Source organism: Sceloporus occidentalis, unplaced genomic scaffold (assembly GCF_023333645.1).
Source record: "Sceloporus occidentalis isolate IW3139 unplaced genomic scaffold, rSceOcc1.0.p SCAF_10, whole genome shotgun sequence".
Lineage (NCBI taxonomy): Eukaryota > Metazoa > Chordata > Lepidosauria > Squamata > Phrynosomatidae > Sceloporus > Sceloporus occidentalis.
In genome coordinates this window covers 6,350,737-6,376,236 of record NW_028316990.1, presented here as the reverse complement: position 1 = coordinate 6,376,236, position 25,500 = coordinate 6,350,737, and the positions used below count along the sequence as shown (strand labels likewise).

Genomic DNA, 25,500 nt, shown 5'->3' with positions numbered 1-25,500 from the left:
ATCCCAGAGAGATGTGCCTCCTCTATCTCATTGCGTTCATGGCAAATTTTGCTCCACAACAATTAAAATGAGATGAGTAATGATTTGCACCAAGGATTAATAAAATAACTATCATGTCCCCTCTCAACCTTCTCTTCTCCAGGCAAACCATACCCAACTCCCTAAGTCTCTCCTCATAAGGCATGGTTTCCAGACCCTTCACCATTTTGGTTGCCCTCCTCTAGACACACTTCAGCTTGTCAACATCCTTTTTGAATTGTGGTGCCCAGAACTGGATGCAGGATTCCATATATTCTGCTCTGAGAAAGTTGAAGAGAATGGAAGAAAAGCCTTTGGTAAGACCAAAGGTCTATTTGAGTCAGCATCTCTTCTGACCTAGTTGTAGAAAACAAGTATGCCATGACACAACATTCTCATTTTTGTTCCCCAGCAGCTGGTATTCACATGCTTCTGGTATATATTTGATGGCATATACAGTCATCCTAGCTAGTAGCCACTGATGGGCCCATCCTCCACCAATTTCTCCAAACTTATTTTAAAGTTATCTCCATTGGGGACTACTACAACATCCTTTGGCCATGAATTCCATAGGCACCATGGATTTCCTTTTGTCTCTCCTAACTCTCCCAACTACTCAGCTTTATTGGATGGACCCCTAAGTTCAATTATTATGAAGAAAAGCCAGTAGCGCCAATATCGCTGACAGTGAAACCGTGCCAGGTTTTACTCTGAATTTTACAAGAGCCATCCAATGCACCAAATCTATTCGGTGGGAGAGTTCCAACTTTAAAGGAGGTATGAAAAGGTGCAACTGTAGTGTAGAAATAATGCAGTCAGACATCAGTTTATCTGCAATGGAATCCTGAGATCTGTAGTTTGATGAGACACCAGCACACTTTGGCAGAGACAGCAAATCCCAGGATCCTAAAGGATGGAGCTGCAGCACTTTCTGGTGTTGACCTACATCATTACTACAGTGTATATTAGTGCTTCCCAAACTTTGATCCTATAAGTGTTTTGTACTTCAACTCCCAGAAGCCTCAGCTGGCTTGGCTAACAGTCAGGGATTCTGGGAGCTGAAGTCTAAAACATCCAGAGTACCAAAATGGAGCCCGAGAAGTCAAAGGTATATCCCTGTTAGTCTGTAGAATCAGTATGTAGAGGGATTTTGTAGCACCTTTGAGACTAACTGAAAGAAAGACGTTGGTAGCATGAAGTTGCGTAGACTTAAATCTACTTCCTCAGACGCATAAAGAATGCATCTGAGGAAGTAGACTTTAGTCTACGGAAGCTCGTGCTACCAACTTCTATCGTTCAGTTAGTCCCTAAGATATACATAATAGGTTCAGCCATCTTGGACAGGTTTTTTAAAATATGGATCCAAACCCAGAACAGATTCACCGTCTCCCACAGACATCACAGCCACTGCTGAGAGAGGGAACCAAGCCACCTTGAATCCTATTTTGGGAGAAAGGTGAGATACAAATCCAATAAATAAACCATGGATATAGATTCATATGTCTATAGTGTACCCCTCTATTTTCCTCCCCCAGACTAAAAGAGCTAAGAGTGAAATAAAGAGATCCATGCTTGCTCATGCTCCACTTCTTTTCCAGACCTGGGCACACATACAGATACTTAAACTATCTCCTTATCCCCATCTCCGGCACACAAGGAACCGTCTGCTCTTTACGCTGCCTAAGCTAACAACAGCGTCTAGCTTTTGCTTCCAGCTGGGAACTTGGCCACTACTTTTCCGTCTTGTGATAAAGCAGCAGATGACGCTGCTGGTCTCTCTCTCTCGGCTCAGACATTTCAAGATGCTCCAGTGCAGAGAAGAGGCAACCACAATGTCCCACTTTTTAGGCAGACTTTGGATCATTAAGGCCCAGCGGGGTGTCCTTTGAACAATACGGTGACACAGATAGACGCGCATGCATGCACACCCTGAGTCTATGTCTTTTCTTTCACAGCTGGATTCTCTCTCAAGGGCTTGAGGCACCAAGAAAGGTCCCTTCCTCCAAAAGTGGCTGATTTGCAAAGGGATTTATAGGCATCTGTAGTCCAAAATCCTCCTAAGATTTAGATGGTGTTGTAGCACTGACTGCGTGCCAATGACTGTCTGAAGAAATTCCTTCTGTAGGGAAGCCGTTCTGCTGTGCCTCTGCTATCTTCTACTGAGGGATCTTGTAGCACCTTTGAGATTAGCTGTTTGTTGTTATGTGTTGTCAAGTCGTTTCCAACTTATGGTGACCCTAAGGCAGAACTATCATAGGGTTTTCTGGGCAAGTTTCTTCAGAGTGGGTTTGCCATTGCCATCCTCGGAGGCTGAGAGAGTGTGACTTGCCCAAGATCACCCAGTGGGTTTACACGGCTGTGCCAGAATTTAAATCCTGGTCTCCAGAGACATAGTTTAATGCCCCATGCTGAGATCGATTCCCTTATCTCTGAGACTAACAGTGTAGACACATCCTAGGACTCTGGGAGACCAGAGTTTGAATCCCCACTCCACCATGCACCTTGGACAAGTCACACTCTCTCAGCCTCAGAGGAAGACAACGGCAAACCCCCTCTAAACAAACTTTGCCAAGAAAACTCTGTAACAGGGTTATACTGTAAATCAGAAATTATTGGAACAAGAAGCCCCAAAAGTAACTTTTCCTCGCTCAAGTTATTACTTTTAGGGTAGTCAAATGCAATAGGATGCGGCGTGGTATGAGCCAGCACTCAAACCATGTGATATGCCCCCTCTGCCACTTTATGTAGAAAAGCAACTAGTAAGCAACTAATAAGCTACAAAATGAAAAATGCAAATCCTCAGCAAATTATAACTGCTGTATAATTTGGGTTATATAGTTGTTGGGAGGGAAGGGAATACATTGCAAACAACCTCTTATCTGTCACTTTCCAACACTCAGCCTAAACTCTGATTTTTAGTCCTGACTAAAGGCAACCTATTGAATCAATAGGTCTAGAGTAGTCCTCTTGAATCAATGGCAACTTAAGAAGGCCAGTCTTTTCTCGTTGGGACTAACAACCGATTCTGGGCCGTAGCCCTTGAGATGCCGTCCAAAAATCCCAACGAAGATTGTATTTGAGTTGGAAGGGAGTTCTTGGGATGTGCCTTCAGCTGCTTTGAAAGGAACTTGCTGTCATCTGGGCAGCTGAGTAAACTTTGCTTTTGTTTCAGGCAAGAGGGAGGGAGAGGGGAGGAAGGGAGAGTGACCTCCTTTTGAATCTGGCTTGTGTGCTACAGATGCTGCTTAAACACCTGGGATGGCTCAGAAATCCATGAGTCCACAGAAAGAGGGCTTTGGGGAGGGGGGGAAATCCTCCTGGTGCAGACACAGGAGAAGATGCGGAAAAATCTGGAGGGGTGGAACAAAAGGGAAATCCTTTGGAGGTCCAGCCGATGTTGGAGTTAGTTTTCGGTTTGGAAAGAGGACACCAGAATAGACATCTGGGAGCACGAGAGAAAGACTGGGCAACCAAACAGCTCTGACAAACAGCCTTGTATCAAGTTGCATGTACAGTTCTGGTTAAGCCTCAGTCCGCAAGACCAAAATCAGGCTCATTGCAAGCAAGAAAAGTTTGCAATGAGCCATCAATCTGTGGATAGGCGCAGCACATTCAATGTGTGAAGGGTTTGCTAAGTTGCACAGCCATCAAAATGGCACATTGGGGAGGGTCATGAGTAGAGTTTGGAAACTTTTGTAAAATGGTATCTCCCAGCATCCATCCCCAGCACAGCCAGACATGTCCAGCAACTTGAATTCACTAGATTGCCCAGAAATATGTGGCCCTGGAGATGCATATGGTCCATGGGCTGTTTTTGTGGCCCTCAGATTTCCCCCCTTGCACTTTTTAATCCTGGAAAACAATTCAGGTTCAGGTCTGGAAGTGCACAGTACTTCCTACCACTTCTGGATGGTGGTGATGGTGGGCAGCCATTGTAGGGGAACCAGGGGGCATCCCAGGGGCACCAAATTCTTCACAAACATCCCAGATATGCTGAATTATCCCACCCCATTTGCTTTGACTCTAAAAGCCTGGCTTTGCATAGGGCAACTTCTTCTTTTACTAGGCTGCATTTATATTGCAGAATTAATAGAGTTTGACAGTGCTTTAACTGTTATGGCTTCATCCTCTAGATCTGTAGCTTGTTGTGGCACCAGAGTTCTCTGCCAGAGTAGGCTAAACAGCACACTAAACTACAAATCCCAGAATTCCACAGCATCACGCCCTGGCAGTATCAAATGGCATTAATTCTGCAATGTCTCGGAAAAGGGAATGCCACCCTGTACAAAGCCAGATCTGTAGATGCAGCCATAGTATTATCCATACAAGTCAAATGCAACCATGAAGAAAGGAACTGATTCTTATCTATGCCCACTTTCTTGGCATGCTTCAACACCTACCAATTATTCGCCCTGCTGCTCAAGAGGGAAGGGTTCGGCTGCACTTGCAATCCAAAAGTGTGATGAGTTAATCCCACAGACATCACGCGGCACATGATGTGCTCCGATCTCAGCCTTCAGTCTTGTTTCATGTTAATCGGCCCATATAATCTAATAATAATCTTTGAAATGGAAGTTGATCATCCATTTTACTAATGGCTTAAACTAAAGGCATGCATTATCTCCCAAGTGCAGAGTGGGACTTAAGTGTGCATGAGATACCGCAAGGAAGGACTGATTTCACAATATTATGTCTGCCTTTGCCTTTAGCAATCGCACAGTTCGGATGTCGAACAATGTGTTCTCCAGCTGCTCCGTAGTGTTAACCATGCTCCTGCCACAGATGTTTCACACAGATGTCATGAAAGCTGCTATTTCCTCAGGAGTTTGTCCCATTGAACTTTTATGACTGGAGTTAAACCTGGAGAGGACTGGAGAGCACTCCTATGCATCTCTACTAAAAAATTAATCCCTAGTAAATTAAATGGTAGTCCTTCTTAAGAGCAGGAGGGACTGTGGCCCTTAAACCACAGCCATTAACAGAAGGGCTGAGTAAACTGGGGAGTGTTAATACATGCCCCCATTCACAGAATGAACCCAAAGGGTGCAAGAGAAATACATTTGAACTAGGCTCCCTGCCAGAGATCATGGACTATGCACCCCATCAGCCCCAGACAGCTTGCTGAGTGGTCTGGGGATTATGGGACTTGTTTATTTTTTAGACACATCTGGAGCGATCAATGCCGAGAACACTGTTGGGTAATTTCAGCTGCTCTTCACCCACCTTTTTGGGCATGTTTTCTATTGCATTTATCCAGCAATGTGGCCCTGCTAAGTGACCATTTGAAATTTCGTCCCATATTTTTGCAGCACTACTTGATGTCTCTGCTACAGTCTGGTATTTGAACAGTTCCCATCCCATTTCATTTCCCTATTCGGCTACAGTGCTCTCTTATTTCAGAAAACATTGCTCCTTGTCAAGATTGTGGTGCGCGCACACACCCCTTCTCTCTCTTTTTCTTGGAAAAGGAACGCAAGTGCCATTGCATCTACAAATGATGAACTCTAAGGGATGCAAGATTGCTTCTTAGGACATATTCAAGAAGTTTGTGAAGGAGCTGGGAGTGATCAGGTCAGAAACAACCTTGCCCTCTAGCTACGAAACAGGCATTTGCAGGAGAAATTGTCAAGGTGTCTGGGATGAACAGTTGAAACTGTGCAAAGGACTACGAAAGGAGGAGAAGAGAAGTCCTAGACCGAGACAATGAAGTGGAAAACAGATGAACGCTGCACAAGTGCAAAGTCAGCTTGTAAAAGTGGAGTTAGGAAAAGAGGTGGAATGATCATTAATGGGAGAAACAGAGCAAGACCAGCTTACCCTCCAGTTGTCCGGATTTAACCAAGATGGTTCTGATTAAACCTCTATCCTTCCACTTTTCCAGCTGCTTTTAAAAAGTCCCAGTTTCTCTCTCCTCCTCTCACTTCTCCCCTTTTGTTCTCAGATTACTTCCATTCCTGCAAACTATGTTCAAAAGTAGTTTGCACTTGGTTAACTCAGCGAGGGAGGAGATGAGAGGAAGGAGGTCAAATCTTGCTCTTCCCAGTAGCCTCAGGCAAAAGCAAACTGCTGCAGCTTCTCCTAGTTTGTATTCCCCCCCCCCCTTTCATTACTAACTTAATCACTACTAATGATGTTCATTACTAACATCGACATCTTCTTCACACTCTGATGTTGTTTGGCTCTAAGTGTGCCAGTATTCGTCTGTGAAATATTGGATAGTATGGGCAAAGTCAGTAAGTAAGAGTAAGATCATTAGTGCCAAGTTTTCAGGCATTCCCATGGAAAGCAAACAGCGATCAAAGACAAGCAAGAGAAGCAGAACGAGAGCAACAACAACAACAAAAATATTGTGACACTTTAAAAGACTAACAAGTTTTGTTCAGAATAAGGCTGTGATGCATCTGCTCTGAAACAGGCTGAAGTCCACAATAGCTGGTGCCAAGGAAAACTGGTCAGCCTTCAAGGATGCCACAAGACACTTGGACAGTTTGCTCCAACAAGGCTAATTGCCCGCCTGCAAGCCGTCTCACAATTTCTACTTTTCAGAACAAATTAGACAATAAAAACAATATAGCTCCGATATGGACAAGAGCCAAACTTGGGATAGGGATCTTGTATCAGATGGAATGGGTTAGATTCCTCATCCTTTTGCAACTTGATGCTATGCAATTGGGCAAGTTGGCCATGCTCCTGTTCACACAGAGCTTGCATTTGCAGGGTGAGGAGTAAGGGGACAGCCCTACTTTTAATCAAAGCAAATCAATCAATAACCAAATCAATCAATCAATCAATAATGAGGCCACTTTGTCATTTAGAAAAAAACATACACGCAAATACTGTAGACAGAAAGTGGCGCGGCAGAAATGTATCGTTCACACTGCTGGTCATTATGCGCTTTGACATCAACTTGACATCCAATTGTGCAATTATTGGAAGTGATAATTATTCATGCAATTATTCCTGCCTTATTTGTGGAATGCTTTCAATGTGCTTTAATCTCACTTTAATGCCAAAATTAGCCCCAGTGTGATAAACTCCCTCATCTGTTCCTCAATTCGAACCACTAAACCATGCTGGCTTTGTGCTTCCAAATACTGTAGTTAATTCAGTCTCAGGGTCATTGCTGGGCCATTTGATTCTAGCATGATATCTAGACCAGCTGTATCTATGTATTCCTCAAGAAAGAAAGAAAGAAAGAAAGAAAGAAAGAAAGAAAGAAAAAGACAGGTCAAATAGTATGGCTTCATCTAAAATAAATCTCTCCTATCTCTTCAGGTTGATGAGAGTCAATGAGTTTCCTTTCCAGAGGGAAAACAAATGCCAAAAAGAACCCTTTCCTATAGGATAGGAAAGTCATCTTGCAAAATGGGTGGGAAGCAGTTGGAATCTCTCTCTTTCTATATTACATCCAGATATATATCCCCATCTCTCACCTAAAGATAGACCAAGACAGTGCACTTACCCTTGCCAAGGGATGGGAGAGAGATCCTGGTGCTGCACTCCTTTGAATGCTCCTGGTATCGAAGAAAGAAAGATCTGTCCTGAATTTCAAAACTGGGAAGCAGGAGAAGAGAGAAAGAGAAGGGGAAGGAAAAAGGATCTGCCTCCTTCTCCCCAGATTCTCAGAGCAGCTATGGCAGAACAGTATCTGGTCTGTTGCCTTTATAGCATCCTCTCTCCTCCCCTTTGCTTGCTTGCCCAGCCCTTTGGAGTAGATTGGAGGAGCTCCTTGCATGAAATTTCCCTGGAAGCTGCCTTTTATTTAACCACTATTGATGCTTGGGTTTGGGATGGGTTTATTTCCAAGAAGAGAAGAGAGAGAGAAAAGTTGATCTGGAGTCGTAGTTAAAGAGTTTGAATGCAATACTCTGCCACACTTTTCTTTAACAAAACATTGAAATGTGGAAGAAGAATCAGATTTCTTAGTGGCTGGCAGCCTTCTTGCCTTTCCCTCCAAAGGTGTCAGTTGCCATCATCATCATCATCATCATCATCATCATCATCATCATCATCATCATCATCATCATCATACCTCTCTGTCCATGACAATCGAGGCGGCTTACAGATTAAAAGATGCATAAAACCCTCATATCCCAGTAGTTACTACCTTCCCCATAAACATCAAATTAAACCATTAACTGTTAAAACATACATTAAAATAAACAACACCATCATATTTAAAGAAACTATATGGCAGCAAATCAATGGAAGTAGACTAACATTGGGAGTCCTGGGAAACTGAACAGGGTCCAAAACACATTGCCAAAATAATCCAGTTCGAGACCACTTTAACTGCCCTGACTCAGTGCTAAGGAATACTGGGAGCTATAGTTTATTGTAGCACCAGAGCTCTCTCTGACAGAGAAGGCTCAATGTCTCACAAAACTGCAGCTCCCAGAATCCCCTAGGATTGAGCCAGGACAATTAAAGCGGTCTCAAACTGGATTATTTCTGCAGTGTGCTTTGGATGTTGGGGAAATGATGGAAGGAAGAAGAATGACAAAGGAGACCATCGTCCTCTTAAAAAAAAAAATGTTGTTGCCCCGTCATGCAATTTTCTTTCAGCCCTCACCAAACTTTGTCGCTTCACCAAACTACAAACTACAAATCCCAGGATTCTGTAGGATGGAGCCACGGCGGTTGAAATGGTGTCAAACTGCTTTATTTCTACAGTGTGGTAGCCACCCAAGCGATCAGCAAAATGCTCCCAGAATCCCTAGCATCTTGGTTAATATTCTAGTTTGTTGTGGCACCAATGCTCTCAGAGGCGGCTAAATATCTCAACAAAACTACAGATCCCAGGATTCTGTTGGAGAGAGAGTCATGGCTATCAAAGCAGTGTCAAAACTGCATTAATTCTGCAGCACTGATGCAGCCTTGCAGAGCGAATGCTTGTTGCCTTTATTTGCTACACCTTTTGCTGCTTGTTGTTATTATTGTAGGATGTTTTGCTTTTGGGACAGTGTTGCAGGACTGAGCTGCAACAAAACTGAGCAGGTTGTTCTTATTGGAAAGGTGGTATATCAATGCTTTTAAAAAGAACAGAAGAACAGAATAAGCAGATAGATTTGTATACCCACTCTCTTGTCTGGATCCCTTTTTCTCCTGGATCATGATCCATTTGTTACAATGCAATGACACAATTCTGCAAGCTCCCCCTTCCAGAAATGGGCCAATATTATAATGAATCGTGAAAGAAATGAATCACGAAAGAGGGGCATGATGAAATAATTCCGAAAACAGGCACTGAGGGTTTATTGCATGCCCAGCAGCTGTTCCTGTTGAAAGTGCAAATATAATGCTCAGCCAATGTACTATATAGAAGAACATTAGAGGGAGCTCTGATTCTACACCAAAGGGCTATCCGGCTTCAGCTCCGGATGAGTGAGGATTTCATTTCCTTTTCCGTTTTTTATTAGTATTTATGGAAATTCAAACGTGTGCGAGAGAGAGAGAGAGAGAGAGAGAGAGAGAGAGAGCAACGAGGACAGACTTACTCATCCCTAACTTAAAACATACATTTATAATGCCGGCGATCCTCGTGGCGATTTATGCATGCAGAGGTTGCCCTGTGTGCAAATGGCTGGGCATGCAGTCCAATGTAAAATGTTTGCATTCAGTTCAGGGTTGCAATTGTGCCTGTTGTGCCTCTGGATACGCAGATGTGGCTACGCATCCAGTTGCACAGTATTGCTACTGAACACAAGGTTTGTGTGGTACAGTTACTCTGCATGGAGAGATTTCAACAATCCTGATTTGGCAAACAGTAACTATTGTGAAGTCGAAGGCTTTCACAGCTGGCATCCATAGTTTTTGTGGTTTTTTGGGGGGCTATGTGGCTATGTTCTAGAAGAGTTTATTCCTGACGTTTTGCCAGCATCTGTGGCTGGCATCTTCAGAAAAAAAACATAAAAAAGGATTAACTATTGTATATGGTCTTGGCCAAGAATGTAATTTTATCATTATCTATGCAACTAGGTAACACTGCATTGGAGCTAAGATTTTGAAGAGTTGTGTAGTCATTCGACACTGTCTACAAACTCCATGCATTCTAGACTTTATGAGAACTGGTTACAGTAAACTTAGGGAAATACCGCATGGCCAGGAATATTAAAAGCAAAGGAAGTTCATCATGGATGGGATTTTCTAAAAAGTGAAATACTAAAGACACAATTTCAAATGCATCACTTGGACTACAGTATCCAGTTCTGGGCATCCCAATTCAAGAAGCATGTTAGACGCTGGAGCGTGTCCAAGGAGGGCGACTAAAATGGTGAAGGGTTTAGAAACCATGCTTTATGAGGAGAGACTTAGGGAGCTGGGGATGTTTAGCCTGGGGAAGAAAAGGTTAAGAGGAGATATGATAGACCTGTTTAAGTATTTGAAGGGAAGTCATATTGAGGAGGGAGCAAGCTTGTTTTCTGCTGCTTCAGAGACTAGGACCTGGAGCAATGGATGCAAACTAATGGAAAAGAGATTCCACCTCAACATTAGGAGGAACTTCCTAATGGTGAGAGCTGCTTGACAAAGGAAGGCCCTCTGTCAAAGAATTGTGATGTCTCTTTCTTTGGAGGTCTTTAAACAGAGGCTGGATGGCCATCTGTCGGGTGTGCTTGGATTGTGTCTTCCAACTCCATGATTCTATTATTCTGGATTCTATGTGATTCTATGATATTTTTCAACCTATCTGTTCAATTTGTATGCCGAACATATTATAAGAAAAACAGAAGAAGACGCAGTGAAAATAGAAGGAAGAAATATCAACAATCTAAGATATGCAGATGACACCATAATACTAGCAGAAAACCTCAAAGACTTGGAACCACTACTAAGAAAGATCAAAGAAGAAAGCGCAAAGGCAGGCTGAATGTTGAACATAAAGAAAACAAAAATACTGACCACCGAGGACCTTCACAAGTTCAACCTAGACAAGGAAGAAATAGAAATAGTAAAGGAGTTCTCCTACCTGGGATCAAACATGGATAGAAATGAGGACTGCAGTTAGGAAATCAGAAGACTAAGAATGGGGCTATGAAAGAACCAGAAAAGATTCTAAAATGCAAAGACTTACAACTGAGCACAGAAGGTAGAATCATACAAGCCACTGTATTTCCTATTACCATGGATGGATGTGAGAGCTGGAGAGTCAAGAAAGAAGATAGGAGGAAAACCAACTCCTTGGAGAGAAGAGTGCTGAGGATCCCATGGACAGCCAAAAGGACAAACAAATGGGTCCTAGAGCAGATCAAGCCAGAAACCTCCCTGGAAGAAGCCAAGATGACCAAACTGAGGCTGTCATACTTCGGACCCATCATGAGGAGGAAGGACTCCTTGGAAAAGACAATAATGCAGGGAAAGGTGTAGGGAAGGAGGCAGAGAAGCCACAAGCCAGATGGATGGACTCTGTTAAGGAGGTCACTATGGGTTTTATGGGGTTGCAAGAATTAAGCAGAGCAGTGGAGGACAGTGGGTCTTGGAGATGTCTCATCCATAGGGGCACCATGAGTCGAGGTCGACTTGAGGGCAGTTAACAACAAATGATATTCTAAAGCAATGCTGCTCCCCATATGAACCCGCACATGCTTTGAGATGTTCAGGAGGGGCCCTTTTTTCTGGGAGAACCCACCAAGCAGACCTTCTCCTGTGTTCCTACTGCATGCATTTGTAAGAGTGATAGGATCAAGAGAAGGGTTTCCCTTAAAGATCTCAAAGTTCAGACAGAGGCTGCATGATGACTGCAGAAATAGCCCAGTTTGACATCACTTCAACTCCATGGCTCAATGCTATGGAGTTCTGGGAATTGTAGTTTGGGCACCAGAGCTGTCTGACAGAGAAGCTCTGAGGAAAAACAACAAATCTCAGAATCCCATAGCCATATTGAGTCATATCAATGGAACTGGGTTATCTCCGCAGCGTGGATGCTGTCAGAGACAACTGAGAGGAAGATATTCATCAGATAATCTTGACCTAAGCCATGTAGGGCTTTATAGGCCATAAAAATGAGGAAAACAGACAAGCCTTCAGAGAACTCTGGCCTCCTAAACATGAGCCATTGAACTTGAATGACTGTCAGAGGATTTCAAAGAAGACAGCAGTGGATTTTTTCCCCCAGCAAAGGAGCTGAGTCAGAAGATGGTTGGCCCTGAAAATAATTTCAGGACGCCTATTTTTAAGAAATTAAAAAATTGGAATAAAATAAATAGGCTACTAGCAGACCCTGTAATTAATGCACTGTAAAATGTGCTCCATAATCTGCTTTTTGGACAGAGCTCTGAAGCCACACCAAGCTTTGATGTGAGACCTTAGCAAAGGGACACAGAGAAATCTGGGTTGGAAGGGTGTGTCTCTATGAAAGCAGATCCAAGGGACAGAACAAGCCAAGGACATTATATGAATCCAAGAAAAATCTCCCTCTCTTGAACTTCAGGATGGGGAAAAATAAGAACAGTGTTATTAACACAGGAAGAGACAGTCAGGAATCCAGAGCCATGAACAGAAGTGAATAAAACCATAGACTGCTAAAATGATGGCACCAATGATGTCCATCATGAGGAACAAAACCTGAGATCTAATAGTCATTCATGATGATGCCGATTGATTTGGGGTGACCAGATACCATAACCACAAAGGAGGACAAGATAAATGTAGCACATTTAAAAAAAATGTAGGGCATCACAAAATAAGGCTAAAGACACTCTTTGGTCCAAGACACACTGCAGAAATAATCCAGTTTGAGGCCACTTTAACTGCCCTGGCTTAGTGCTAAGGAATCCTGGGAACGGTGGTTTATTGTGGCACCAGATGTCTCTGACTGAGAAGACTAACAAAACTATGTTTCCCCGAATTTACTAGCCTTAAGCCAGGGCAGTTAAAGTGGTCTCAGACTGGATTGTTTCTGCAGTGTGTTTGGGACAATAGAAATATAAATTCTTGCATCTTAGGCTCAGAATGGAGGACATTTTGCAATTCCTCCTGGACAGAAGGCTGAAAGAGAGGATGTCTGGTCAACCTGAATTGATCTCAGTTTGCATTTTGTGTTGCACATTTCCCTTCCTTGTGTTACATGAAGTGGATCCTTTCACAAAAGGGGGATCTCACTGCATGCTGGAAGCAAACATGAGAGAAAGAGAAACACTCTCTGGCTCAGGGTCCTCCTATTTCCAACAGCTGAGCTTCCAGGAGTGCTTCAAACCAGTTGTTATCAGCCCAAACCCCAATGTGTGCATATCTGTAATGTTTGGCTGACATCCGGACAGACCGTTACGGCCATGTTCTCTAAAGGCAACACGCAGTTTGTTCCTTGTCGTGGAATGTGGTGCTGTGGAGCCCACGCAAGAGAAACTACAACTGTGGTTAGGTTATAATGATAGGATGTTGCTCAACTGAGTTGGCTAAGCCCTGGCAGGGACCAAAATGGATGCTTGGCAATCAGCTGGCACATTGCACATCCCTGTGGTGTGAAAACAACACTGAAAATTGAACCAATTTAAGTCACTCACACACTCAAGTTATCCTAAAAGCATTTCGACATTTGTTTCCAAAACCATAATTAAATCCCAGCGGCATTCTTTTACAAAGAGAGTGTTTTAAAACAAAAATCTTAATATCATGCCAATGTGATGTCCAGTTGCACGGTGGCGAACCCGTCCAATTAGTTAAGGAGCGTCAATTCACAGAAGTTTGTTGTGAAGTTTTCTCTTTTAGGCAGGATGTTTCATTTCTAAACACGTAACTCCTTTCCTCTTTCACAATTTCCTCCTAATTTAACACATCTCCAAAGAACTGAGTAACACCTCTTTCACAGGCAGGGAAGGGGCGCCTTGTAAAAACAAAACCAGCAATTAAAATGCAGAGGGCTAATGGAAACCAGGTTGGCAATGAAGAGGACAGGGCTTGCACAAATGATTTAAAAGCCATAACTTGCCGTTTCTTAACTTTGCTCATCACGAGAAGAAAAGCTTTCAGAGAATCCTTAATGAATGTATTCCAGAAACAGCTGTGCTTTGGACAGATGCTTTTCAGCAGTGGCTATAAAACACAAGATCAAAGATGCAGTCCAAAAATGGAGTCCAAGATTGTTGTCAAGGCCGGATTATCAATGGGACAATTATCGCAGTTGCTCCAGGGCCTCAAGTAGCCAAGGACCCCATACAGATGTTGCATGCATGCATCCCCAAGCATCTTGTGTTGTGATGTTGACAAGAGAGAATTGCTCCTCAGAAGAGGACTCAGACCTCTCTTGCCCTGCCTTTCCGAAAGGTTAGCAACACTTTGTTGTTGTGTGCCTTCAAGTCATTTCTGACGTATGGCAACCCTAAGGCAAACCTATCATTTCTGAAGTTTCTTCAGAAGGGGGTTGCCACTGTCATCTTCTGAGGCTGAGAGAGTGTGGCTCACCCAAGCTCGCCCAGTGAGCTTCATGGCCAAGTGGGAAGTGAACTCTGGATTCCAGAATCATATAGTCCAACACTCAAACCATTAAGCCATGCTGGCTCTCTTGGTAACATTACCCAACATCAAAAGTGTATTTGCTCCCCAGATGGAAAATAGGTACAGGTTGGTGCCCATTGTCCAGCTGGGGAGCAAATGAACTTTGGTGTCACTGAGATACTGGCTTTGGTCAAAGGGTGTCAGGAGCTGCATCACTCAGCTTGTCTGCCATGGTGTGAAATGTTAACTTAAAAGGGTATAGCTTTGTTGTTGCTAGCTTGAGTCGATTTCAACTCATGGCGACCCTGTGGATGAGACATTTCCAAGATCCCCTATCTTCCATTACTCTGCTTAGGTCCTGCAAACCCATGCCCATGATCCCTCTGATCCATCCATCCGGCACATATTTTCCCCTCCTCCTTCTCCCCTCTACCTTTCTTAGTATTATTGTTTTTTCCTAGAGGTCCATGTCTTCTCATTATGTGGCCAAAGTACAACAGCCTCAATGTGATAATCTTGGCTTCCAAGGAGAGCTCTGATCGGTCCAAGGACTCATTGGTTTGTCTTTTTGGCTGTCCATGGTATCCTAAACACTCTTCTTCAGCACAAAAGTTTTCTCCGGTCTGCTTCCTTCACTGTCCAGCTCTCACATCCATACACAGCAATAGGGAATACAATGGCCTGAATGATTCTGACTTTAGTGCTCAGTTGTATGCCTTTACTCTTCAGGATCTTTTCTAGTTCTTTCATAGCTGCCCTTCCCATTCCTCATCTTATTTGACTGCAGCCACCTCACTCACTTTACCTGCTTGATACTTGCTGGTGCAGGGAGCTATTGGTATCCGTTGCCATTTGATACAAGGGATATCATTTCATTATGCCATTGCATCTAATGGGACTTGGGTTTCCACAGATTTTGGTGTCTGCAGGGGGTCCTGGAATCAAACCCTAGCAGATACCAAGTGCCCACTGTATTGGCACCCTGTTTCTGTAGTTCTCTACCAACCAGGTGGATTCAGGAATGGTAGTCCACTTGGCCAACGCATAGTTTTCTCTTTGTGGTCCTTAGCTGAGGACACTAAAATCTCACTTCATCTTTTTCTTTTCAACACCAGCTGACAAACTATACGGCATGCTCAGTCCACTCCACTCTTTAATCATCTCTTATTTTATTGCTCTGTCCTACATATTGTGATCCAGAATGTCAAAACTGTAGCTCTGTGGTTTTATTATGAGATGATTCCTGAAGACCATCAGCCTCTAAATAGTGGTGGGTAGAACACAGGTCTTCAGATATACTGCTGAACTGCAGTTCCTATTGTCTCTGGACATCACAGTCAATGATGGGCCGTTCTGGGAGAAGAAGTTTGACCACATTTGTTCTAAATATTCCAAAGATGTTGTCCTCTGTGGATCTGGAACACCCTTGCTCTAGAAATGTAAGCAAGCTAAAAAGAATACCTTCTTTCAGCAGCTGTTAAGACATTTCAACATGGGCCTTTGAGATAAACAGAGACTTTAAGTGGATTTAAAACATCTTGATCTGAAGCATTGTTTACCCACATCCCAAGCTTTAAAAGGACAGAATGAGCTAAACTTAAAAGCAAAACAAAACACACACATACCACCAAAGGGATTGTGTGCTCTGTCCCCAGAGAACAAAATCTCAACAGGAAGATGGGGAAAAGCTACGGACCACAAAGCAGAAACTATATGTTGGCCAAGTGGACTACCACTCCTGAATCCATCTGGCTGGCAGATTCTGGTAACTGTAGTCTAAGGAACAATTTGGCCTAGGATTAATCTAGCTAAGACTAAACCTGCCTACATTCTAAATCTTCACATTAAAAAATCCCAAAATTTCTCCAAGGATACCGTCCGTAACTCCAGATGGGAATCATGAGGTCATTCAGACTGCAACTCCCATCATCTTAAAATAACTTAATGAAGTTAAGACACTAAACCCTAGGGAGGATTCACTGACCCTCTGAAACCAGAACAAGCCCCAAATGTCGCAATATGGCAGGACTCAATGAAGCCATGCTACACCCACCTTATAAATAAAACTAGAGATTATTTTCATTCAAGTTGTGTTATATTGTAATATAAACCCAGAAGCTAGAAAAATGGTTCCTTCTGGATTACATCCCCAGAATCCCCAATAGCCATGCTGACTGGGGAATTCTGAGAGCCATAGTCCAAAAAAGTAAATTTCCAAAGCACTAGGCAAACATCTGTATCCCATGATACACTGTTATGATTTTTAAAACATTGAACATGACAGAGGTAAAGGGAAAATGGTAAGAAGCCTTTTCAAAGCACTGCATAGCTACAGTCAATGGCTACTCGGGTTCATGGATTTAGGGACCCTTCCTTGGCACTGGGATTTGGGATAGCAAGACAAAACAAAAAAAACCAAAAAGTGTCAACGCAGCTCAGATGTGTAAGAATCTTGACGTGGCCCTCGCTCAATGATACTGTATACCTGTCAATTATCTCACTTGTGGACTAGAATCATCCTAGTTACACGCCAAATGATGCTTTAAGCAGAAGGAAGGTGGGATGTGGCTCACAGAAAAGTGCATGTGTGGAATCCTAAGAGATGCCAGCTTGGCACTGAGTGGCAAATCCTTTCCCCTCCCCTGTCAAAAAACACAGGGATCTACAGGATCATATAACTATTTTAGAATATACTTAGGCTCATGAAAGCACTGAGAGAGATGTGGCAACTTTATAAACTCTTTCCAGAAGTTACTGCACTACACTATACATGCATACACACTCACAGCAGCAGTGTTCCTTTATGGCACATAGACAAAAGAACAAAAAGACCAACTTTCTTGGTATGCAAATACCTTGTTTGCCCTGACTGGATTTCATTTATACAGCTGTCTCTCCACAATTGTGGCTTTAATATATTATTCTCTAGGAATCTCTGAGTCCTCCAGCACAATTCTGCTGGAAGTTGACCATAGGAGTTGTGCTGAAGAATCTAAACATTGCCAAAGAAAACATCTCTCCAAGCTTTTGTAAGTCCTCCAGTATGATTCTATCATCAACACCAGGCAGATGTTGACCAGAGTTGCACTGGAGGACCTAGAGAGGTGTACTCTTAGGTAATAATAGTGTTTTTTATTTATGGTATTTCCACATTCATAGAGGTCTTTCACCCCTAACCCACTATACTTGCCACAAGTGATCATGTACAAGTCCTGTTGAATCAAACCAAAGGTCCACACAATGTCCAGTATCCTGTTGCTCTCTGTGACTACCTTAAGACTTCTGGAGAAATCCACAAAGCCCCTCTCTCCCCATTGTGTTCCCCAGGACTTAAAACTCAGCAGCCTAGTATCTCTTAACAGATTCACTATTTTTACTAGATGTGTTTCTGCCTACCCATTTTCCCATTCCAGTAAGAAGTAGAAAAGTCATTTCTCTATACCTTTCATGGATCTTAGCCTCAATGTCTAACCTTCATAGTGGTGGAGTCTCCAACCCTTCTCTTGTTCATGACTCTCCCTAAATAGTTTGGGATCTTGACTTTTGAAGGAGTGCCTTGCTCTACAATCTTTGCCTGATCAAGACCTGCAGGGAAAGACGTTTCGGCGTTTCATGAGGCTGGACTAGTGTCAGCATTGCCCTTATTTTGAAACCATGTTTAAACTGTTTGCTCACATGAGTATTTGGGGCCTATAGTGCAATCAACATCTTGATTTTCCATTTCTCAAGACTGCAGGTTTATTTTAAAACACTCCCACTTGAGATTGCTGATATGGATTTAGAAATGTTTTAATAACTGTTAAGTATGAACCGACCTAACCAAAGAATACTCTCAGAGCTTTAAAACCAACTTTGTGACTTTTTTTTTATTGATGGGCGACAACTTTATACTCCTAGATATCACTAGACTGTGTACACTTAGGAACTCAACATTATAGGAGAGCAGACAGCAAAATTAAACAAAGCAGACTGAAAGAAATATCAACCTTCATCATTTTGCCCATATTTTTTTTGTTTTAAAATCCCATGTACACAGAAGCATAAATGCAGTTTTGAAATCTCTTAATAGCAATAAAGTTACAATCACCCATCTATATAGACTAACATTTTAACTCCAAGTATTTTGATCTGCAATGTGTACTTAAGCAGTTTCTCATCGCACAATTATTAAAATGTGTATCTCTTCCTATCAGGAACCAGCAACTCTGTATATTATACTTTTTTGTAGAGTATTTTTTTTTAAATGAGGACCATTTTTCCTTGATAGACAGTGGCTCATTTTTACCATTTATCCAAAAAAAAGAAAGTAAAAAGGGAAAAACTAACGGGGAAGTTAGGTAGAGGGATTTTTTTTAGTTTTTTCATTTAAGTAAAATCTACAGAAATCTACAATTCTGTTGCTGGTGCAGGGCTGTTTCTACTATGCAATTAGAAAGTGGGAATCAGCTGTAAATCCTATTTTAATCTCTTAGGATTCAGCATTAGCACAAAAAAAAAAGAAAAAAAAAGAAATTACTCTCTGTGTGTATGTGTGTGTGATTTGTGAGACCAAGTCTTTCAAACCCAAAAGACTTCATTCAGCAAAGTCAATAAGCCAACACAACCCGGGCTGCTTACAAACCCCAAAAAGAAAGCCATCCCTTTCACTCTATCCCACAGTTGCAAGAAGGAGGGGGAGGATTCACTCGGAAGAGCATGGAGGGAAGGAGAGTTAAGGGTTAGAGAGAGTTGGCGTTCTAGAAAGCAGGTAATCTGGCAAACACAGCAGAAAAAAAAAGAGGAGGTTTCAAAGCAGGTCAACTCGGCGGTAGTACAGGAGGTAGGCTGTGCGCTCGGCAGACGGCTTCACCACCTGGTACTGCGTGATCACTTTGACAGCTTGGTCATCTATGCGCAGCCAGCCATTGAGGCCAATCTGGAAGACGTCTGTAGTGTAATGTCCACCAGTCGCACTGTTTCCATGATGATAGACAACTGCCAAGACACACAGAGAAAAAGGAATGGACTGATGAACAGGAAAGCAAAACCAGAGCAGCAAGTTCGGACAGAGGATGGGTTTGCCCAAAGCATGGACTTCAGGCAGAGGAGGTGAAAAAAGTCACATTTGTGCTGCAATATGGAGAAAGAAACAGCAGGAGAAGTTCCTGATTTAAATCCAGCTCAAGTAAGAGAAATTCCCATCTCTTCCTCAGAATCTGCACTTGCAAGGACTTGAGTAAAGAGTGGTGTCTCCTCTTTCTTATGCAGCTTTAGAAAATGCCAGATCTCTGCTGGATTCTCCCACCCACCAAGCCAGACTTCATTATACAGTGGTGCCTCGGGTTACGAAATTAATTCGTTCCGCTGTCAATTTCGTAACCCGAAAAGCCTTCGTAAGCCGAATTGCCATAGGCGCTAATGGGGAAAAGCCGCGATTCCGTGTAAAATAGCGCCGAAAAGCACCAAAAGTTTTTTCGTAACCCGAAAAAACTTTCGTAACCCGGAACAATGTTTTCCAATGGGATTTTTTCGTATCCCGAAAATTTCGTAACCTGGGTATTTCGTATCCCGAGGTACCACTGTAACTAAGTTAGTCTGGACAGCTTGAATAGGAAATGGATGCTGGCATTTATATAGAATTTATTTAATCACATTTGTGAAGGGACTGACATGCAACTGTATGCTCTATAAATAGAGACCCTACTTTTCTCCATCACCCCAATATTTTCTAAGCCATTGTCCAACATGACCATTAATAATGTCATTCCTGAGACAAATTCTGAATTCCACAAGGCTGATTCCTTATTTTGCTACCATCACTGTGGAGTTTTGTGTTGTCTGGGAATGACTCTGGAGAGGATGGAATTCTTGGAATCATTGTTCCATAGATGATAGCTTACACCAGAGAAGGCAATGGTTCCCCAAACCCTTTGAAGCACCGCAGCTGTACATCCCTGGCTTATACAATAAGGGACCACTTTTATATTTTTGCTATATATGATGGATTTGAAGGAAATTGAAGTGTTTTAAGAATAGTAGGTGCTTTTAAACCCATGTATCCGAGATGAAGGGAGCACATACCTGCAAAGAGCCGGTAGGTTCTTTGGCCTTTAAAAATTTTACTTTTGACACCCGCAGACAACAACTCTGAAAAAAGACATAACATTTTAATGAATTATTTCTTTTAGTATTACCATGTTACTTCCTCTCCACTATAAATGTAAGCAACCAAAGAAAAAGCACCCAGTAGAAGGAACAAGAGAACTATTGAAAGCTGAATCTGCTGACAATATTCTATGCTTCTGAAATGGCTCAGGATGTATAGCCACCATTCCTGGGGATGCATGGGCTTGTCTTTGATCTCTGTCCATGTCTAAGCTTGGACTGAATCCTTGCCCAAGATTTGGGTGTTACAGGTATAAGAGTAACATTTGTTGTTTTTGCGTGCCTTCAAGACATTTCTGACTTATGGCAACCCTAAGGAGTTGTGTCCATAATATCATGGGGGTTTTCTTGGCAGGATTTATTCAGAGGAGGTTTGCCATTGTCTTCCCCTGAGGCTGAGAGCATGTGACTTGCCCAAGGTCATTCAGTGGGTTTTATGGTCAAACTGGGAATCAAATTCATGTCCCCAGAATTGTAGTCCAACCCTCAAACCACTGCACTATGCTGACTCTCCACCACAAGAGTAATAGTACACAGTAACTTTGATACTACACACTTGGGATAAAAGAATTTAGATCTGTTTGTTTTTTAAAAAAAATACCAATTATGTCAAAATATTGAAAAAAATCAATATCCATGATTTCAGGATGGGCATTTTTTTAAAAAAAGATGTCAGACTTGTCAAAATGGCAAGGCTGACCACAAAACATTTAGTGACATTCCAGTGAAGAACTGTATAAATTCTGATTTAAGACTAACTGTGGAACTAAGTGTGGAAATCCTTTTGTGAGAAATATGCTGAGAGAGACTAATCATGTGATGAGAGTTGGTAGTTACCAACTTTTAAAAATGTATTTTATGTCATTGTGCGTTACCTGACTAGCCCTGCAAGCGTACACAGATCTCAACGTAAGATCTCTTTTAAACAGAACCCCTGTGACATAAAGCACTATTAAAGGCAATGCTTTGTTCAGAAGATTCACCTTTACTTATTTCCAGGTCAACAGGATATTCAATATTTTTAATGAGTTTCTGGCACCCCCCAGTTTTCTCATAGACGAATCGCTTGAGGTGTAGGACAAGAACTGGAGGGAGTTCTTCTAGTGTCACTCTTCGGCTGATCTCCACCTAACAGAGAGAAAGCAGAATTTTAAACTGAACCACCATCTCTACTAGACTTCAACTAGTACTGAATGAGTCTGACTGGCAGATATCCATCTTCCATTCTTAACTACTGCAGAGTTAACAAATGCTGGAACTCCACCACAAAAGGGAAAGAAATTATGTTAAGCCAATACATGCAATAACATCTTGAATATCCATCCATCCATCATAGTAATGAATATTTTCAGTATCTCTGGTTTCATAGTAATGACAGTTTTCAGTATATTGATCACTGTACCGATGCCATTTCTTCCTAACCTTGGTCCAAAACTGGCCTTCAATTCAGTCTTGAACTCTGGTTCTGTACTATACCTAGGAAATTATGTACATGAGCTAAGGATACATACTAATGGATGTTCCGAAGTATAAGAGATCAAGGACTACGTTCATAATCATTTTAGGGCAAACTTTTAAAAATGAAGTTTGAGATGTCTGTACTCTTCCCAGACTAGACACTGAAATATAAACCAGACCAGACTAGCACCTCAAGTGAACACCCATTTCTTCTAGAAGCCATAATTGAACATTTGGGTTGTCAAGTAAAGAGGAGACTAAAACCTTATATGTACCCAAAACCAAAAGTGAGTGGCTAGCCAAACAAAATCCATGTGGTGAAGCCAGGGAGTTTGTACTGCAAGTTTTCCTCCCATACAAGGACGCTTCTCAGACAACCAAAAAGCATATTCTACCACCTTCACTCCCACACAATGTATCAGACATAAAATCCAGACGGGCTAAGTTTGCCTACACATAATTTTTCATGGCAACACATTCTTAGTCTTTCCTCCAGGTTGCACTCCCCACTCCCACTTATAAATATCTAAGCCATCTCTTTTCTATCATATGGTACACCACTGTTTACAAAGATTTCTTGTACTTCCTGCATTATGAGTGGTTATAATTTGATTTTTGATTATATCTATGGACGAACTGATGATTACTACTGGCAATATATTCAAGTCTTTTAACCCTTGTGAAACAAGCACTGCCCTGATTTGCATTACATGAAGTTTAAGAATCAGTTTTCAATACAACAATATGCTAAGGCAATGAGCCCCATTGATGAAAATATCTTATTAGGGTGATTTTTTTTTTGGGGGGGGGGAATACTTTGAGTCAACTGAATCAGCAACATTTAAAATAAAACCATGAGGACAGAAAAATTGCTACAACACCAAAACCTCTACTCTCCTATCAAAGCTGCCAGGTAAAGGGAGCAGAAACGTATTAGAAAGGATAAACAGCCTGTTTTCCAACTCTCTAAGGCACACTGCCCCATAAATTGTCCTGATTAGGAATACTTTCAACTGGTGATGAGGTTAGAGATGGAATTCCTTAAATGTGAAATTTCAGGTTCTCTATAGACAGTGAACAAATGCTGTTTTTGTATCATGCGTGTTTTGTGGGGCTGCAGTGCAGTCAGTGCAGGAACATGTTTTGTTTGCAGAAAGTCCAAAGCCCAATACCTGGCACTTCGAGTTTAAAGTAACTCAACTAACACGGCTAAGAATCTTCTCCCTGATGTTTTGAAGAGCTGCTGCTAGACAAAGTAGAAAATACAGAGCCAGTAGGACCAAAGGAACAAGGCAGCCTCATAGATCTGAGTCTGTTGCTTGACAAAACACCCACACCATAGTTAGGTGTAGCATCTGACTGCATAAGTTTATAACCAGCTAGAAAAGAACATACCTCTTGCTTAGTCTTTGTGGTATAACCCTGGACCGACTCTCTCGCCACCAAGCTTTCCAGTGCATCCTGAACTGTGCGTATCTTATCAGACTGGATATCCAACTGCAGAGTGAAAAATGGCTGCAGAGTTGCAGATTCCTTTGAACTCTGTTGGTAAACCACCGATCTAAAGAAATGAGGAAGAGTTAAAAATTGTGTTTGTGAAAACTGTTCAATAATGTGACTCCAGCAAGGACCGTCGGCCAGCACACTTTCACACACCTCACAGTGCAGCCCCATAAAAAGCATGCCTCGTGGTCAAAGTGAGCAGCAAAGTTGCAACTGGATATGTCTAGGCACAACAATTTACCTTTTAAATAGGTGGTAAGGCTTTCGCATTTAACATCAAAATTATCATTTTTTTGGAAACCAGGAGTAGATTTCTAGCAGCTTTTTTTGTTTTACTTTTCAATGTGGTACCTAGTTGCCCAGCCTACTTTTAACCGTAATTAGGAGGGAATGGAAACTATCTACACACACAAATCTGTCTCTCACATCTAATTGATTTTCTGTTTTATTGTCCATTAGAAGATTTCAGCATATTCAGATCCTTAGCAAAGCTTGTGCTGAACTTGTTGAGGTTTTCCATTAAATGTTCAAAGTGAAATGAGGAATAAAAAACTAGTTTCCTTGAAGTTTAATGGCCTTGACATTCGGCTTCTCCTCAAGATTCTCTCTCTCTCACACACAAACACATACACACCTCTTTACACAGTAGCATCTTTATTTCAGCGTAAGAATTGGCTCTTTCTTGAGTTATATGAAGCCTCCATAATGGCAAGATTGATGGTTGCAAGGTACAAGCTGCTCCACCCACTCTGTTACATTACTGCCATGTCTGCCACAGTTTCCCCACAGAGAACTGGCAAGGGACTTATCCAGATGAAGTACTCTTTTACTGTACTTGAACAGCAGTAGGAGTGACTGTTCTGAGTCAGTAACCACTCTTGACACAGCTAATGTTTCAGATTAGCATTCTGCAGGGGCATTTTCCTCAACAGTCAAATGAGGGAGAAGAAGGGAGAGGGAATCAGAAGTACATTATCCACTTTCTCTTCACCATGCATGATGCCATAAACCTCTCCTCCCTCTCTTTCACTCTATATGAAAAACTAAAAACAACACACATATCCATCACAGCAGAACCCAAAACTGTCTTCTTAGGGCAGCCTTTCCCATTCTGCTGCACCCCAGAAGTTTTGGGCTAAAACTCTTATCAACTCTCAGCTAGTATGGCCAGTGGCCATGAATGCGGAAGGTTCTTTCATAATATCTGAAGAACAGTAGGTTGGGGAATTCCACCTTGATGATAATCTCCACAGGAACAGTATTAAGCACAAAAATGTTGGACACGTTCTGGCATGAAAAATTCACATACATTCATGCTTACATTTTAGAAGTTTTGCATTTGTTTCTCTTTGCAAGGCACAAGTGAGCCAGAAATCATGAATGAAGACCAAAACACTCAACATAACAATATCTAAAGATGCCAACAACTTCAATGGGAGGGAGAAAGAGTTAAACCAGCTATTTCTAAGGCTTGGTTAGCTACTACTAGACAATTCCTATCTCTGACAGTGGCCTCACAAGAGAAAGCTACCCAACGTGGGATCTTGTTTCTGCGGTGACCTACTTTGTACAGTGAGTAGGACAGGCGTGGCAGAAAGCAGACAACACATGTGGGACTAGAGCTTTGTGGTTCTTGCATTCAGCAGGACATTCTGGGTTTTGTTCAAAAAGAAAACAGGAATCCCTCAGTATCATCTTGCTTCCTTTGGATGTCAAGAGAGAATGCTACACTCGACATGAATAATTGCTACCAGATTAAACATACAAAGTGGAGGTCTCAAAATATATCAAACTGGTTCTTTTGAGGCCCATCAGCTCCCAAATATCCAGACACACAATACTTCAAAGGCAATGAAGGCACTAGCTGATATTTATCTTACAGCAATCTCCTTATATCAGCTTTATGGAAGTACTTTTACAATCAACAAAACGCTACAACTGAACGTT

The 25,500-nt window shown here is 42.1% G+C and overlaps 2 protein-coding genes across 3 annotated transcripts in view; both read right to left on the bottom strand.

Moving 5' to 3' along the window:
* The window catches only part of LOC149305773 (cysteine-rich secretory protein LCCL domain-containing 2-like), a 45,442-nt gene extending 37,815 nt beyond the window's left edge, over positions 1-7,627 (bottom strand). The window contains exon 1 of the mRNA XM_089539814.1: positions 7,481-7,627. The gene's annotated coding sequence lies outside the window, so the exon portion shown is untranslated. The remainder of the gene's footprint in view (positions 1-7,480) is intronic.
* A 10,668-nt stretch (positions 7,628-18,295) lies between these two features.
* The window catches only part of USP10 (ubiquitin specific peptidase 10), a 34,921-nt gene continuing 27,716 nt past the window's right edge, over positions 18,296-25,500 (bottom strand). For both annotated transcript variants that reach the window (XM_089539483.1, XM_089539482.1), the window contains exons 11-14: positions 23,446-23,611; positions 21,576-21,720; positions 20,509-20,574; positions 18,296-19,422 (exon numbers count right to left, since the gene is read on the bottom strand). In XM_089539483.1, coding sequence (XP_089395609.1) covers positions 19,235-19,422; positions 20,509-20,574; positions 21,576-21,720; positions 23,446-23,611 — 565 coding nt within the window. In that variant the 3' untranslated portion in view covers positions 18,296-19,234. The remainder of the gene's footprint in view (positions 19,423-20,508; positions 20,575-21,575; positions 21,721-23,445; positions 23,612-25,500) is intronic.